This window comes from Arvicola amphibius, chromosome 5 (genome assembly GCF_903992535.2).
Source record: "Arvicola amphibius chromosome 5, mArvAmp1.2, whole genome shotgun sequence".
NCBI lineage: Eukaryota > Metazoa > Chordata > Mammalia > Rodentia > Cricetidae > Arvicola > Arvicola amphibius.
The window spans coordinates 63,871,417-63,890,209 of NC_052051.1; the positions used below are offsets into that span (position 1 = coordinate 63,871,417).

Below are 18,793 nucleotides of genomic sequence, written 5' to 3' on the forward strand. Positions count from 1 at the left end.
ATTATTATCTATCACTTGATGTCTATTAAGTTCTACAAATATGACTGTATCCATACATATTTAAAGAAGTATAAATATTAAGACTATTACAAAGTTTAGCACTTTGATAGAAGGGCAATCAGTATAGAAAAACTTTGCACATAGAAGAAAAAAATATCTTGTTGCTGGTCTCTAAAAAGTATAATTAAGCTTGTCTTCCTTCATTAAATATTGTTAACATAATAGCCAACATTAGAATTGACATTGAGTTAAACAAAAAAAATCACAGTTACACTTTAATAGAATAATGTATGTCATTGTGTCTTCTAAAATACTTATTGGTCCTGGGCAAGAGAAGAGAATTGTGAAATGGTTGTTATGTTCCTGAAAGGAAATTAGCCTGTCAAATGTCTTTTATATCAGCTTATCTCATAGTTAGTGAACAGGTCTGTGTGACCTTAGGAAAGTATAAGTAGCAAGTATTATAAATAAAGTCACACATATACACACATATTTCATAGCAAAGGTATGAATTACCTAAACTAATATATAAATATGTATATATACATATATGTATATATGTCACACATATATTTTATGTTTGTATTCTTGAATATTTTATATAAAGAGCTGAACTGAATAAAGAAATAATTGTCTATAACCTTATGAAACATGCTGTTTAAAAATATGCTAGAAAATATGTTAAAGGAAGGCAATTCATGTATCATCATACTCTGCAGACTAGAAAGATTTAATGATTACCATATGTATATTTTCTTCTATATGTTGGCTACAGGATATATTGAGTGTGTAATATTTTTAAGTTATTGTAGTATCTGACAGCATTTTTACTAATGTCTCATACATCATCTAGAAATAAAATATACTGAGTAACATCTAAAAAGAGTTTTGATGAACCATCATCACCAGAATGTCTCATAAATCAGATATAAGATATTTTACATCCACAGATATATAATGTATTAGTGTTATACATCTGTAATACTAGAAGAGTTAATTTAAATGACATTACTTAATAATGTGGTATTCCTTTCTTGATGCTGTGAATACCATTGGTGAATAAAGAAATTGCCTTGAATTATAATCTAAAAAACTAAAGAAATAATTAAAATAAAACAATAAGTTGTCCTGGAAATTTTGAGGTTAATCAGAAGCTTCAATGTAAAAAAATCAAAATTATCAAGAAACACAAACACTATGCTGTATATAAGTGTATTTTCGTTAGATATTTGATAAATCTTTGAGAGGCACATGTGTTTACTTTTCTGCTATCATGCTGCTATAATAATAGATGTGTTGTTATGCATGTCATCAAAATTTCGTTGTTTTTTATCCTTACTCCACCTTTCTGGTCCTCAAAAATCAGGACTGTCTAATAGTTCTGATGATAGCATTGTTCTCCTGCTGTATTCCTCCCACATAGAGGTTTCAAAGGATAAAGGATAAGACCCACATGTTGAGAATCATTAAATGTAGGAGAAAAGGGAGAAATATTATCCACCATCCAGCTTAGTACTATCTATTACATCAGCATAAGCACCCTGTCTGTTACTTGAGATGAAAATTGATGATCACAGAAAGTATAATGTCACACTCATTCAAGGCTGACAAAGAACAGCTCTGCCTATATGTTTATGTAATTTCTTCTGTTCTTTAAAATGACAGAGATAATTGGTAGATATGTGATATATTGAGAAAATATACTGTTAATAGATTGATAGCGTATGACATTATTGATATAAAGAAACTAAAATAATATCTGTTGATGCAACTTCAGGTCAACATTTTTCTCTAGTGCTAAGAATGAACTAAACGTGACTTTCAGAGCTCAGATTTGAGTACATGCTGCCTTATTCTTTGGTAACTTCACTCCTATGGAATTTTTAGTGATATTTTGTTTATCATATTAGTTGAATAACTAAAATAAAAGATATAAATTTATTAATAAATAAACGTGAACCTGGTTTAATATTTCTACCTGGTATCTGTGTATTTTTTTAGGATTAACATCAGCAGTTTATTAACTATATGCATATATGTAACAATAAGAACTAAAGAAAAAGAGGCCATGAATTTGAGAAAGCCCAAGGGTGGGAGACACAGTAGATGGAAGAAGAAAAAGTAGGGTAAGAATGATGCAAATACGGTATTCATTTATGAAATTCTTTAAAAATAATAGCAATTTCAAAAGAACATTCTTAAAAGAAAAGTTATGAAATCAATACAAATCCCGACCAACCACAATAGATCATAAAAATGTGTGTATATACACAGTGGGAGGTTATTTTCCATTAAAACAACAATGTTTTGCTACCTGTTTCATGAATGAATTTGCAGAACATTATGGTAAGTGAAGTAAGCCAAATATAGAAAGACAAATACTATGTAATTTGACTTAAGTGTGCAATCTAAAAAAGTGAACTTTAATTTTTTTATTTTTTATTATTTTTTCATTTTTTATTAAATTATATAATTTTACAAATTTTCACCTCCTCCCCTCCTCCCATTTCTCCTTCCCTCCCTTTCCCCCTCCCTCTCCAGTCCAAGGAGCAGTCAGGGTTCCTTGCCCTGTGGGAAGTCCAAATTCCTCCCCCATCCATCCAGGTCTAGGAAGGTGAGGATCCAAACAGACTAGGATAAAGAAAGTGTGGAATATATACACATTAGAGTACTACTCAGCGGTAAAAACAATAACATCTTGAATTTTGAATGCAAATGGATGGAAATAGAAAACACCATTCTGAGTGAGGTAACCCAGACCCAAAAAGACGAATATCAACCTTCATCTGGCGCTGGATGGAGATAGAGACAGAGACCCACATTGGAGCACTGGACTGATCTCCCAAGATCCAAATGAAGTGCAGAAGGAGGAAGAACATGAGCAAGAAAGTTAGGACCATGAGGGGTGCACCCATTCACCGAGACAATGGGACTGATCTAATGGGAGCTCACCAAGAACAACTGGACTGGGACTGATGGAGCATGTGATCAAACCGGACTCTCTGAACGTGGCTGACAAGGACAATGGCACTGGTTTTGATTCTATTGTGTGTGTATATCTTATATGGCATTCTGTATGGTTCCTCCCTTAGGTCCTGAGACTTTCCAATTATCTACTTCAGACTTTTAAGCAGAAATTTTAATTTATTTATGTCACTGATATTATTTTACAAATTCTCAATGAAATCATTATACATGCTTTCAAAAATGGTAACATCCTGTCTGACCATTTTTACTGAACATGAATGCAATTTCTGTATTTAAAACCCATTTCTGTTATAAAATAGCATAATTGCTAGTAATAAATTCAGACCACACACTTTTATTTTTTTACATTGTCCTGCTTTTTTACTGCTCTCTCTTAGAAGAATTTCCTAATAGAATGTGGGTAACAGTCGCACCTGATGCTTCTCTTCGTGGGGAGCTGCTCTTGGCTCCTTAGCTTTCACTCGGGCAACAGTGCCACTCACAGTTGCCTTAGATTTCTCTTTACATTTATGTCTTTCTATCCAGGTAAGTTTCAAAGTGAATGTTAAGTTCTACAAAAGAAGTAATCTTCCTATTATGACTAAATTTAATCTTTCTAAATTCATAGGACACTTATGAGGATGTATTGAGTGAAATGAATGGGGGCAATTAATCTGTGGTGTCAGAATTTATGCTTTTGAGACTTACCAACTCTAAGAATGTTCAGGTCACACTCTTTGTGATGGTTTTGGACTTTATCTGCTCATTGTGTCTAGAAATACTGTCATCCTTGTTTGAATCACCACTGTGTCTTTCCTCAAACACTACTCCTAAGATGATATCAGACTTTTTAGAGAATACAAAGCCATATCCTTTGCAGGCTGCAAGTTCCAGGTTTCTTCTCCTATTGTGTTTGTGCAGTAGAGATGGTGCTGTTGTTAGCAATGGCTAATGACCTATAAGTGGCCAACTGTAAACCACTCCACCAATTCACCATTATGAACCTGAAAAGATGCACAGGGTTGGCACTGATTTCTTGGACTATTGGCTTTATACATAGTCTAGCTTACTTGGCAGTGGTTGTGGAATTGTCTTTTTGTGGCCCCAAGTAGATAGACAGTTTCTTTTGTGATATGGTGTTGGTTATCAAGCTAGCCTGCATGGATTACCATGATTTAAACACAAAAGAAGTTTCATAGGCATATTCCTAAAATACCTTCATAATATTTAGGCTTAACACCGTGAGATTGACTCTATGAGATATATTTAAAACTAACAAATATGGTTTATATTAAAAATTTATACCAACATTTCAATATAGATACAATTTAACATTTTAAAAAGTGTGAATCCCTTATCTTAAATACTAAATATGAAAAATTTCCACATAGTAATGCCATCAAAGTATTCTTTTATATTTTTTAAAAATTTTTGCTTAATATTTTTGATCAACCCCATATATTTTTTTATCTTAGGAATAAAATCTTAGTAAATGTTACCTGAATATGATTCTTTATTACACCACATGCCCACTAATTGTTTTTCTATTTTCATGATTATAATTCTAATGGTGAACTTGAATTTTCCTAAAATATTTTCTCCTGTAATATGTAATTACTTCTCCTTACCTGGAAAATATCAAAGAATATATATTCAATACTGTCTTTCTTTTTACTAATCACATTATAGTATAGTTTGGTTTTATTATTTTTAATAAAATAATAAACCCAAGAAGGTTTAGAATATTAAATAAATTGGTATTTCCACCCAAAGATAAGAAAGTGTCATTTTTAAAAATTTTAAACATTTTGTGGATGTTTTTATGTACTAATGTTTCAACTTATTATGGTCATTATTACTGTACTCATTTTCATCCTGGCCAATTATTTTTAAAGGAAAAAAAATTTATTATTATTATTTTAAAAAACTATGTTTTCTATCTGCTATAGACTGTAATATACTTAGAATCTTGGAGATGATTATAAATTTGTTTAAGTCACATATTAAAATTGATTAATTTCTCATGAAATATATACTTATTACAGTTTTCTTTCTCTTTACTTGTGGTTTTTCTCACTTTCTTGCCTATCTGGATCCTCTGTCTTTCTGTCTCTTATTAGAAAAGAGCAGGTTTTAAGAAATAACAACAAAATAAAATAAAATAGAATAAAATATAAGATAAAATGAAATTCATTACATTGAAGTTGGACACGGAAAAGTAACAGAAGAAAAAGGGACCTAAGAGAAGGCACTAGAATCAGAGATCCTCTCATTCACATACTCAGAAGTCCCATAAAACTTCTAAGCTGAAAGCTATATTTATATGTAGATGACTTGGCACAAACTCATGAAACCTTGTGTTGGCTGGTTTAGTCTTTGTGAGTTCATATAAGTTTTTTCTTGGTTGATTTAGAGGACCTTTTTCTCCTAGTGTCCTCCATTCCTTCTGGTTCTTACAATGTTTCTCCATTTATTTTTCCATAGATTTTTAGCTCTGAGGGAAAAGATATGATGAAGATATCCCATATAGAGCTGATATTTCAAAATCTCTCTTTCAGGGTTCCCCACTCTATGCTAAGACCAAGGTCCTCCCAACTCCCCCCAGGTCCAGGAAGGTGATCGGGGAGGGGAGGTATGGGTGGAGGGGAGGGGAGGGAAGGGGGAGAAGGAGGGGAGAGAAGGGGGAGAAGGAGGGGAGGGAGGGGGGAGGAGGAGGGAAGGAGATGGAAATTTTTAAATATAAAAAAAAATAAACCATGAGAAAAAAAAAATCTCTCTTTGTATAATGTTTGATTGTGGGTCTCTGTATTTGTTTCTATCTACTGCATGATGAAGCTTTTCCAGTAATGTTTGAATAAGGCGATGATCTTTGAGAATAGAGAAATGTCATTAGGATTCAACTATTTTATCATTTTTTGAATCTGCACATTTTGTTTTTGTCTTGGTTTCTGGGTTTCCTGGTCTCTAATTCTTCATTGATTATAAGTTTCATCCTGTGGGGAGAACTTTAAGTCAAATTAGACATTCATTGTTTACTCCCATAAGTTTTATGGCACCATTGCTTAAGCACAATTTTGCAACCAGTACAGAGTATAAATCAAAGATTTTTTTAAGACACATGGTTTCTCTATTGCATTTTTAGCCTCTCCTGGAACTAGTTTTTGTATAGCAAGCTGGCTTTGAATTCATAGAGTTCAACTGCCTCTGCCTCCTGAAAGATGGGGTTAAAGACATGCACCACCATGTCCAGCTACTTTATTGCTTTTTAATAGGACTTTCTCTATGCTTTTTGTTTTCTCTTTCAAGCCTACACATATTTTTAAACACACTGTAAATTGTTTAGAAGCTTTTTCTTCTGAATCTGTCTTTGCTGTCTATCTCTATGGTTTCCTGACTGCATGAGCCTTAAACTGATAAGTGATACGCCTAGTATTAAAGGTGAGGTTTAGTGGCTGGCTGCACCCCATTTCTTAAATTATTTAGAGTATTGCTTCATGATTAAGGCACTGGCAGAAGCTCATCTAGGTCAGCTGTTAACGTTGAATTCCTGTTTCTAGGGTCATGGGATTGAGGCCCATGTTGGATGCCAAATTGAAGCACAATTAATAAAAATGCAGAAACTGATACTGGTGTTCAATCTGAAGACCAGAAAAATCAAAGGAGCTGGTCACTATCTCTTTCTTCTATTTCAGTCCAAAACTGGTGACCCTATCTATAGAGAGCCTCAGAATGAGACAGAGACTGAGAGCTGTCTCCTATTGTTTTATAATCCTCTCTAGTTTTGGAATTAGGGGCATGCACCACTACCACCTGGTTTCTATGACTATTTAGTGTTGCTACTGTAATGAAGGGTGTGTGTCATTGTGGCTACTGTGAGTGTCATTGCTACCTAGTCTGTAAGGCTGGCCAGTATGGCTGTTTTACTTTTTTGATCCTCAGGCAAGATTTATTTATTAAAATAAAAATTAAATGCTAATACAAATCTGACAACCTGAGAACAACCTGTAGAAAATTGGTAAAGGCAGAAGAACAGAATTGACACAAACACCTTCTGAGCTGCATATGTGTGTCTGTTTGTGTGCATATATATATATATAATATACATGTATGCATATGTACACATATACATGCTCATACACTATAGCACAAACTCACTAGTATGCATACATGATAAGTATAGCTAAATTATTTAAAAAAAACATAATGGGGCCTAAACATCTTTTCTGTTATTTAAAACCTAGCAATATCATATGCAAGTATAAAGCACAATACAATGTAATACATCAGTTATGAAGAAGACTAGGAACTGAGTTGCCATACATTAGGAAATTGTGTTCACATTATGGATTTTGGTCTAGTCATATCTCACACTTTTAGAAAATATCTCATAACTATGTGTTTGGGTTACTTTGTTTATATTGATACAGTAACAGACTAGGCAGTATTATGCTTCTCCTTCATCCGAATTGGTGAAGTGGCTAAATTTAATTATTTTAAATAATTTTGAAAAGTTGACAAACATTACCAGTGCTAGTGTGACTAACAGAGGGTCTTACTTGTCTTTCTATTATCACAAATTTGCAGCACTCAGTATCACTCTTAACAGAGAAATCCCTCAGAGATGTCCAAGATAATTATTTTCAACGTTCTCATGTTGTTCAGAACACAGAAGAACTGACATGGTTCACCCATGGGACAATGTCAGGAAGTGAAGATTGGTCAGGCCCAAAGGAAGACTGTTTTTACACAACATGAATGTCTTCATAAGCACACATCAAGTGGGAAGAAAGTGTGACCAAAGCGAAAATTATGATTTTGGTAAGTCAACTCTCTGATAGTCTTCTGTTAGGAAATTCCCCATCTATTTCTAGTTATCTCTTTTGACCAATACCCAATGTGTTTGGCTTATAACTGTTTCTTTGTTCTGTGTCATCTTTGGAGGCCAGTTAATGTGATTTTTTTCATTTCTTATATTTCTCTCCTATTCATGTATACATCAGAAGATCATCATTCTTTATCAGATAATCCATAACAGCTGTATCCAACTACCATGGTACAAATATTCCCTTCTACTTAACAAGACCAAGCATTTTTAAATCAGAGTGAATATATAACTTTCAGCATAGAAATAATAAAGATGACAACAAATCAAATGAGAACAGAGGTAATACATGGTCATTATAGAGCCCAAATTGAAAATAAATTGTGAAAACAAATGACTCCAGGAAGGAGGACGGTTAGCTGCACCCAGAGATAAGTTCCTTAATTTGTTTTCAAATTCAGAGTGGATTCAATAATAAAATTGTACTAAACCGGTTATGTATATATATTTGTGCATACAAATACATACATACATATATATATATATACATATATATATACACATATATATATATATGTATGTGTGTGTGTGCGTGTGTGTGTGTAAGAATAATTACAAAAGAAAAATGCTATCAACTATACTTTTGCTGCTAGAAGGGTTTAGGGAAGATAGTTAGGAGGAATTTGTAGGAGGAAAGGGAGTGAATAAAGTAATGAAATTATATTTCAATTAAAAGCATACTTAAAAATTAAATATGCACACTCCCCCCAAAACAAAACAGACAGACAGAAACACAATAGCAACCAATCTGCTAGCAAAACAAACCTAGAACCTACTAAAACATCATTCTTTACATCATTATCATCTGTCACTTGATATCTAAGTTCTATAAATATGACTATATCCATGAATACTTAAATAAGTATAAATATTGAGATTATTACAAAGTTTAGCACTTCAATAGAAGAACAATCAATATAGAAATACACAACACATAGAATAAAATAAATAGCACCACTAAGTTAAATATAAAAGTTACAGTGACACTTTAATAGAATATTGTATGTATTTGGGTCTTCTAAAATACTGATAGATCCGGGGCAAGGTAGGGAATGGTGAAATGTTATGTTCCTGAAAGGAAATTAGCATGTCAAATATCTTTTATATTTGCCTATGTCATAGTTACCAAACAGGTATGCATGACCTTAGGAAAGTATATGTGGCAAGTATTTTGAAGAAAGTTTACACACATACATTTGTATTTCATAACAAAGGTATGAGTTACCTGAACTAAATGAATAAATATGTATGTATATGTCACACATATATATCTTATATGTGTGTGTGCTTACATATTTTAAACAAAGTGCTCATTTGAACAAAGAAATAATTTCCTATAAGCTTAAGATCCAGTATAGTGTAGAAAAATACTTCATGACATTTTCATATAAGGTTATATAACTTTTCATACATAAACATGAAATTTGTTGTAGAAAATTCTTTAAACCAAACATTTAATCTAGGACTTCAATTTAATCTGTTCCTTGAATCTATTTTTATGTGGCCCTTGAGAATATATCCCAAAAAAATCCATTGCTAATACAGCAATAAAAATACTTTGGGTACTGAAAAAAAAAAATACTCTAGAAAATGTGAAAAGGGAGTCAACTCATGGGTTATTGTTCTCTGGATACTTAACAACTTAGTGATTCGCACGTGCTTATTTTCTTGTACATATTTACTACAGGTTACATTGAGTATGTAATATTTTTAAGCCATTGTAGTCTCTGGAACCATTGTTACCTATTGTCTCATTCATCATAAAGAAATAAAATAGCCTGAGTACCCTCACTAAAAGAGTTTTGATGAATCATGGTCACCAGATCGAATCATAAATCAGATATAAGATATATAATATTAGAAGAGACATTTTAAAAGGCATTGCATGAAACTTGGTTCTCCAAAAGTAGTCTGAGACAGCTCTGAAAAGAAATGAGCTTGCTCTCGTAGATAGTAATTCCTTTCATTTGCAGCACAGTTTTATCATAACTGCCTGAGCTTGTACAGAACACATACAGTAACAGAAAACATATTAAAGAGGACAGGGGACTCCAGGATGACTCAATATACAAAGAAAAAAGGCAACTAAGAAATGTTAAGAGTTGGAGAAATAGTCTTCTTCAGGGAGAAGCATAAAAGTAGGTTATCTAATACCAAATAGTCACCTCTAAGACCTTATATATACAAGTAACCTTATTCAGATGAGCAGATGATATTTAGGTATAAGCATATATTCATGAAATAGTAAATACCTAAAAAAGAAGCCATGAATTTGAGAGAGCATGGCTAGGTCTATTTTATTATCTATAGGAAATAGAGGTAGGGGTAAATTATGTATCTGAATTATAATCTAAAAATCAAAGAAACAATTAAAATAAAACAAAACAAAAAGTTGTTCTGGAAATATTCAGGTTGACCAGAAGTGTCCATATGAAAAATCAAAATTATTAAGGCACACAAACTTTTTGCAGTATTTCAGTGTATTTTCTTTGGCTTTTTGGTAAATCGTTGTAAGGCACATTTATTTACATTTGTGCTATCATGTTGCTATAGCACATAGGTGTGTTGTTACCTGATGCCTTCAGAATTTCCTTGTTTTTATCCTTACTCCATCTTTCTAAGTCCTCAGAAAACAGGACTGTCAAATAGTTCTGATGACAACATCAGGGATCTCATTGTTCACCTGCTGTCTTTCTCCCACCTAGAGACTTCAAAGGATAAAGAATGATAAGAACCACAAGTTGAGAATCACTAATTGAGGGAGAAAAGGGAGAAATATTATCCATCATTCAGCTTAGTATTATTGATTAGATCACTTTAAGCACCCTTCTGTGATTTGAGATGGAAACTGATAATTACTGAAAGTATAATGTCACACTCATCCAGGCTGACAAAGTACAGCTCTGCTTACATGTTTATGTAATTTATTCTCTTCTTTAAAAAAAGCAAAGATAATTGATAGATAAGTGATATATTGAGAAAATATATTGTTGATTGATTTATGGTAGATGACTTATTCATATAATGACACTATAATATTTTAACATCTAAGGATTCTCAACATCTGTTGATGCAACTTCAGATCAACATTTTTCTCTAGTGCTAAGAATGAACTAAACGTGACATTTAGAGCTCAGATTTGAACATATGTTGCCTTGTTCTTTTGTAACTCCACTCCTATGAATTTTGCAATAATATTTTGTTAAACAGTTTAGTTGAATAAATAAAGTCAAAGATATATATATATATATACATATACATATTAATAAATAACTATGGACCTGAGTAAACGTATTTATCTATTATTTCTGTATATCTTATATGGCATTCTGTATGCTTCCTCCTGGAGGTCCTGTGGTTTTTCAGTTCTCTACTTCAGACTGTTAAGCTAAAACCTTATATTTATTTATATCATAGATATTATTTTACTAATGCTCAATGAAATCATCATACATGCTTCCAATAAGGTTAACATCTTGTCTGACCATTTGTACTGACCTTCAATGCAACTTCTGGGTTTAAACCCCGTTTCTGTTACAGAACATCATGATTGCTAGTGATAAATTCTGACCACACACACTTATTTTTCACATTGTTGTCCTGCTTTGTCGCTGCACTCCTGTAGAAAAATTTCCTGTTAAAACATGTGGATAACAATCACACCCGATGCTTCTTTTCATGGGGAGTTGTTCTTAGCGCCTTAGCTTTCACTTGGGCAGCAGGGTCACTCATATCTGCCTTTGATTCCTCTTTACATTTATGTATTTCTATTCAAGTAAGCTACAAACTGAATGTTAAGTTCTACAAAAGTAGGAACCTTCCTATTATGACTAATTCTTAATCTTTCTTAATTTGTAGGTCACTTCTGAGGACTCACTGAGTGCAATGGATGGGAGCAATCAGTCTGTGGTGTCAGAATTTATGCTTTTGGGACTTACCAACTCAAAGAATCTTCAGGTCATACTCTTCGTGATATTTTTCATACTTTATCTGTTCATCGTGTCTGGAAATATTGTTATCCTTGTTTTAATCACCACTGACCCCCATCTCCATTCTCCCATGTACTTCTTGTTGGCCAACCTGTCCTTTATTGACATGTGTCTTTCCTCAAACACCACTCCTAAGATGATATCAGATTTTCTCAGAGAATACAAGACCATCTCCTTTGCAGGATGCATGTTCCAGGTTTTCTTCTCCCATTGCATTGCTGGAGGAGAGATGGTACTGTTGGTGGTAATGGCTTATGACCGCTATGTGGCCATCTGTAAACCACTCCATTATTTCACCATTATGAACTTGAAAAGATGCACTGGGTTGGTGCTGATTTCTTGGACTACTGGTTTTATACATGGTATGAGTTACTTGGCAGTGGTTGTGAAGATGCCTTTTTGTGGTCCCAAGGAAGTTGACAGTTTCTTTTGTGATATGCCATTGGTGATCAAGCTAGCCTGCATGGATTACCATGATTTAAATACTTTAATGAATGCTGAATGTGGGGTTGTAGCTGTAACCTGCTTCACTCTGTTGCTCATTTCCTATTCATATATCCTAATCTCTGTTGGCCAGAGCTCTAAATCTGGTGCATCTAAAGCTCTGTCCACGTGCAGTGCCCACATCACAGTGGTGATGATCTTCTTTCTGCCTTGTATCTTCATCTATGTGTGGCCCCTCAGTATTACCTGGTTGGACAAATTTCTTGCTGTGTTTTACTCAGTTTTTACACCTCTCCTAAACCCAGCCATTTATACATTGAGAAATAAAGAGATGAAAAATGCTATGAAAAGGTTCATAGGCAAATTCTTGGGTCCCAAAGGATATTCATAATAGTCAGAAACATGTGCTAATTGCTTAACACCATGAATTTGACTCTACAAAATATATTTAAAATCAGCAAATATGATTTATATTGAAAATGTATATCAATCTTTCTATATATATATATACATATACAATTTAACATTTAAAAAATATAACATTTATTCCTCAGCAGAATAGTATAAATCCCTTATCTTAAATTCTAAATATGAACATTTTTCACACAGTAATGCCATCAAAGTATTCATATATGTTTTTAAATTTTTTTGCTTATCAATTTTAACTAACCCCGTATATTTATCTTACAAATAAAATCTTAGTAAAAGTTACCTGAGTATAATTCTGTATAACACCACATGCCCATTAATTGTTTATCTAATTTCATTATTACAATTTTAGATGGTGGACTTGAATTTTCCTAAAATATTATCTCCTGTATATTTAATTACTTCTCCTTATCCGGAAAATATCAAAGAATATATACACTATTTTGTCTTCTGCATTAATAATCACATTATAGAATATTTTAGTTTTGTTATTTTAATGCAAAAACCAAGAATGTTTAGAACATTTAATAAGTTTGGTATTTCTACCTAAAGAAAAGAGTCATTTGTTAAATTTTAGCTATTTTTGTAGATGTTTTTATGCAGTAATTTTTTAAGTTTTTATGGTCATTATTACCTTACTGATTTTCACCCTGGCCTATGTTTTTTTTAAGGAAAAGGCTTTATTTATTATTATTTTTATTATTATTATTATTTTTAAAACCTTGTTTTCACTCTGTTATAGACTTTAATATACTTAGAAAGTGGTAGATGATTATAAATTTGTTTATGCCACATACTAAAATTGATTATTTTCTCATGATATATCCTTATAGTTTCCTCTCTCTTTACTCTTGGCTCCTCTCACCTTCTTGCCTATCTGGATCCGCTCACTTTCTGTCTCTCATTAGTAAAGAGCTGGTTTTAATTGACAACAAAATAAAATAGAATAAAATATAAGATAAAATGAAATTCATTACATTGAAATTGGACACTGCAAAGGAACCGAATAAAAAGAATCCTAAGAGGAGGGACTAGCTTCACAGAACCTCTATTTCATACACCCAGGAGTCCCATAAAACTTCACACCTGAAAGCTATAATATTATATATATGCAGAGGACTTGGTGAAAACTCATGAAGGTCCTTTGCTTGCTTGTTTATTCTTTTTGAGTTCATATAAGATTTTTCTCGATTGATTTAGAGGACCTCGTGCTCCTAGTGTCCTCCATTCCCTCTGGTTATACACTGTTTCTCCATTTATTTTTCCATATTTTTTTGAGCTCTGACTGAAAAGTTTTGATGGAGATATCTCATTTAGAGCTGTATGTTTCAAAATCTCTCTCTTTGTATAACATCTGATTGTGGGTCTCTGTATTTGGTTTCCTCTACTCTGTGATAAAGCATTTTCAATAATGTTTGAATAAGGCAGTGACCTATGAGAATAGAGAAATAGCATTAGGATTCAATCATTTTATCATTTTTTGAATCTGCACATTTTGTTTTTGTTTTGGACTCTGGGCTACCTGGTCGCTGTTCTTTGTTGGTTATGAGTTTCATCTTGTGGGGAGAACTTTAAGTTAAATTAGACATTCATTTTTTATTCCCACAATTTTGTGGCACTAATGATTTAGTACAATATGGCAACCAGTGCAGAGTATAAATTAAAGATTTATTTTGAGAGACATGGTTTCTCTGTATCTTTGGAGCCTGTGCTGGAACTACTTCTTATATACAAGGCTGGCTTCTAACTCATAGAGTTCTACCTGCCTCTACCTCCCAAAAGATGGGATTAAAGACATGCACCACCATGCCCAGATACTTTACTGTTTTTTAAAGGATTTTTTTATTCTTTTTCTTTTCTCTCCCAAACCTACATATATTTTGTAAACACACCGAAAAATGTTTCAGAAGCTTTTTCTTCTGAATCTGTCTTTACTGTATATCTCTGTGGTTTTCTGACTGTATAAGTCTTTTTTTTAACTGTCAAAGTAACATTAATTTTTTTTTGGTTTTTTTTTGTTTTTTTTTTTTGTTGCTGATGTCCATTTTATTTTTTCCCCATGGTTTATTTTTTTATATTTAAAAATTTCCATCTCCTCCCCTCCTCCTCCCCCCTCCCTCCGCTCCTCCTCCCCCTTCCCTCCCGTCCTTCTCCCCCTTCCCTCCCCTCCCCTCCACCCATACCTCCCCTCCCTCCCTCTCAAGGCCAAGGAGCCATCAGGGTTCCCTACTCTATGCTAAGACCAAGGTCCTCCCAACTCCCCCCAGGTCCAGGAAGGTGATCGACCAAGCTGAGAAGGCTCCCACAGAGCCCGTCCATGCAGAAGAATCAGAGCCCAGCGCCATTGTCCTTTGCTTCTCAGTCAGCCCCCACTGTTGGCCACATTCAGAGAGACGGGTTTGGTCGAATGATCCATCAGTCCTATTCCAACTGGAGTTGGTGATCTCCCATTAGTTCTGTCCCACGAGTCTCCATGAGTGAACGCACCCCTCACGTTCCTGACTTTCTTTCTCATGTTCTCTCTCCTTCTGCTCTTCTTCATCAGGACCTTGGGAGCTCAGTCCAGTGCTCCAATGTGGGGCTCAGTCATTTTCTTCATCTATCGCCAGGTCCCAAGGTCCTGATGAGGAGCAGAAGGAGAGAGAACATGACTGTATAAGTCTTAAACAGCTAAGTGATATGGTTAGAATTAAAGGTGAGGCTTTTGGCTGGCTTTGCCCCATTCCTTAACTTATTGAGAGTATTCCTTACAATGAAGTTACTGACAGGATCCCATCTAGCACAGTTGGTAGGATGTTGGACTCCTGCTTTCAGGGTCATTGGGTTCAATCCCCATGTTTGTCACAAAATTTAAACACGATTAATAAAAGTGAGGATGGATATTGGTGTTCTACCTGAAGATCCAAAAAGCAAAGGAGCTGGTCACTGGCTTTATCTCAACCCCAAATTTGTGACCCTACCTCCAGGAAATATAAGAATGAGACTGAAAGTGAGAGCTGTCTCCTCCTGTTTTATATCCCTCTCTAGTTCTCAGATTAAGGGCATGCACCACTTCCACTTGGTTTCTACAGCAACTTGGTGTGGCTATTGGGATTATAGTTGTGTGTCATTGTGGCTACCATGATTAAAGGTGTGTAATATTGCTGCCTACTCTGTAAGTCTGGCCAGTGTGGCTGTTTTACTTTTCCTATCCCCATGCAAGATTTTTTTATTAAAAAAAATGAAATGTCCAGGAAGATAACAATATGTTTTTCTTTGGATTCACCTTCTTATTTAGCTTCTCTAGGATTATGGATTACAGGATCTATGCCCTTTATTTATGGCTAGAATCCACTTATGAGTAAGTACATACCATATTCCTCTTTTTGGGTCTGGGTTACCTCACTCAGGATGGTGTTTTCTATTTCCATCCATTTGCATGCAAAATTCAAGATGTCATTGTTTTTTACCACTGAGTAGTACTCTAAAGTGTATATGTGCCACACCTTCTTTATCCATTGTTCTAATGAGGAGCACCTAGGTTGTTTCCAGGTTCTGGCTATTACAAATAGTGCTGTTATAACATAGTTGAACAAATACTTTTGTAGTGTGACTGGGCATCTCTTTGGTATATATTCCCAAGAGTGGAATTGCTGGGTCCTGTGGTAGGTTGACTCCCAGTTTCCTGAGTAACCACCACACTGATTTCCAAAGTCGTTGCACAAGTTTGCATTCCCAGCACGGGGGTGGGGGTGAAGTGTGGATAAGGGGAGATGGGGGAGAGAAGGGAGAGAGAGGATGGGGGAGAGCTTGAGGGAATGGGATGGTTGGGATGGAGGAGAGGGGATATGGGAGCAGGGAAGTATATATCTTAATTACGGAAGCCATTTTAGGGTTGGCAAGAGACTTGATTCTAGAGGGGTTCCTAGCTGTCCAAGCAGATGACCCAGCTTTTTCCTTGGGCAGCAGAGGAAAGGGTGCCTGAACTGGCTTTGTCCTATAGCCACACTGATGATTATCTTGAATATCACCATAGAACATAGAGACAGAGACCCACATTGGAGCACTGGACTGAGATCCCAAGGTCCTAATGAGGAGCAGAAGGAGGAAGAACATGAGCAAGGAAGTCAGGACTGCGAGGGGTGCATTCACTCACTGAGATGGTGGGACAGATCTAATGGGAGAACACCAAGGCCAGTTGGAATGGGACTGATGGAGCATATGATCAAACCAGACTCTGAATGTGGCTGATGGTGGAGGCTGACTGAGAAGCCAAGCACAGTGGCTTTGGGCTTTGATTCTACTGCATGGATGGACTCTGTGGGAGCCTTGTCAGTTTGGATGCTCACCTTCCTGGACCTGGTGGGAATTGGGAGGACCTTGGACTTCCCATAGTATAGGGAACCTTGACTGCTCTTTGGCCTGGAGAGAGAGGGAGTAGGGGTGTGGGGGGAGGGGAGGGGAGAGAAATGAGAGGAGGGGAGGAGATGGGAATTTTTAATAAAAAAACAAACAAAAAAACAAATGAAATGTCACTACAAGTCTGATATCCTGAGAACAAACCCTAGAAAAATGATAGAAGAACAGAATTGACAGAGAGACCCTCTGAGCTGCATATGTGTGTGGATTTGTGCATGTATATGTGCATATATATATGTACACATATACATGCACATATACTATAACACAAACTCACATGCATACATGAAAAAAATAGCTAAATTATCACAATGGAGCCTAAATATTTTGCAGTCATTTTAAATTTAGAAATATCCCATGCAAGTATGGAATATAATGAAATACATCAGTTATGTGACAACGACTTGAAATCGATTTGCCGTACATTAGGAAATTAAATTCACAACGTGGATTTTGTTCTAGTCATATGTTATACTTTTAGCAAATGGTCTCATAACTATGCATTTTGAGTTACTTTGTTTATATTAATACAGTAACAGACTTAGCAGCAACATGCTTCTCCTTCTTCTTCCTTGGTGAAGTGAATAATTTTGAAAAGTTGACTAACATTATCTATGCTGGGCTGACTAAAAGAGGGTCTTATTTGTCTTTCTATTTCCACAAATTTACATCACGCAGTATCACTCTTCACAGAGAAATCCCTCAGAGATGTCCAAGATAATTATTTCCAACGTTCTCATGTTGTTCAGAACACAGAACAACTGACATGGTTCACCCATGGGACAACGTCAGGAAGTGAAGATTGGTCAGGCTCAAAGGAAGACTTTTTACACAACATGAATGTCTTCATAAGCACACATTAAGTGGGAAGAAAGTGTGACCAAAGTGAAAATTATGATTTTGGTAAGTCAACTCTCTGATAGTCTTCTGTTAGGAAATTTCCCATCTATTTCTAGTTATCTCCTTTGACCAATACTTAATGTGCTTACTGAGAACTGTTTTTTGTTGTTGTTCTATGTCATATTTGGAGGCCAGTTAATGTGTTTTTTCCATCTCTGGTATTTCTCTCCTATTGATGTCTACATCAGAAGATCACCATTCTTTATCAGATAATCCATAACAGCTGTATCCAACTACCATTGTACAATTATTCCCTTCAAATTAACAACAACAAGCATTTTAAATTCAGAGTGAACATATAACTTTCAACATTGTAATAGTAAAGATGACAACAAATGAAATGAGAACAGAGGTAACAGTCATTATAGAACCCAAATTGAAAAAATTGTGAAAATTATTGTCTCCAGGGAGAAGGAGTTTTGGTAGCTCCCAAGATGAACTCCTTAATTTGTTGTCAAATGTATAGTGGTCAGCCCTGACTTAGAATGCAAAAATAAAATTGGACTAAACAAGTTATGAGCATATGTTTGTGCATAGAAATATATATATATGTGTGTGTGTGTGTGTGTGTGTGTGTGTGTTGTGTATGCATATATATGTAAGAATAATTAACAAAGAAAAATTCTATCACCTATAGTTTTGGTTCTAGAAGGGTTTAGGGAAGGTAGTTGGGAGGTATTTGAGTGAAGAAAGAGGGGGAAAAGTGATGCAATTGTATTTCAATTAAAAGCACATTTAAAATTTAAATAAACCTATACCTCCTAAAAACAAAAAAACAGACAGA

At 34.6% G+C, this 18,793-nt stretch overlaps 1 protein-coding gene and 1 pseudogene across 1 annotated transcript; both read left to right on the forward strand.

The window, feature by feature from the left end:
- Positions 1-3,622: 3,622 nt before the first annotated feature.
- LOC119815229 lies at positions 3,623-4,166 on the forward strand (annotated as a pseudogene).
- Positions 4,167-11,731: 7,565 nt separating this feature from the next.
- Positions 11,732-12,673, forward strand: LOC119814856 (olfactory receptor 4K3-like). The gene has a single exon (XM_038330926.1). It carries the CDS (start codon positions 11,735-11,737, stop codon positions 12,671-12,673), a length of 939 nt encoding a protein of 312 aa, XP_038186854.1. The 5' UTR covers positions 11,732-11,734.
- Positions 12,674-18,793: the final 6,120 nt, after the last annotated feature.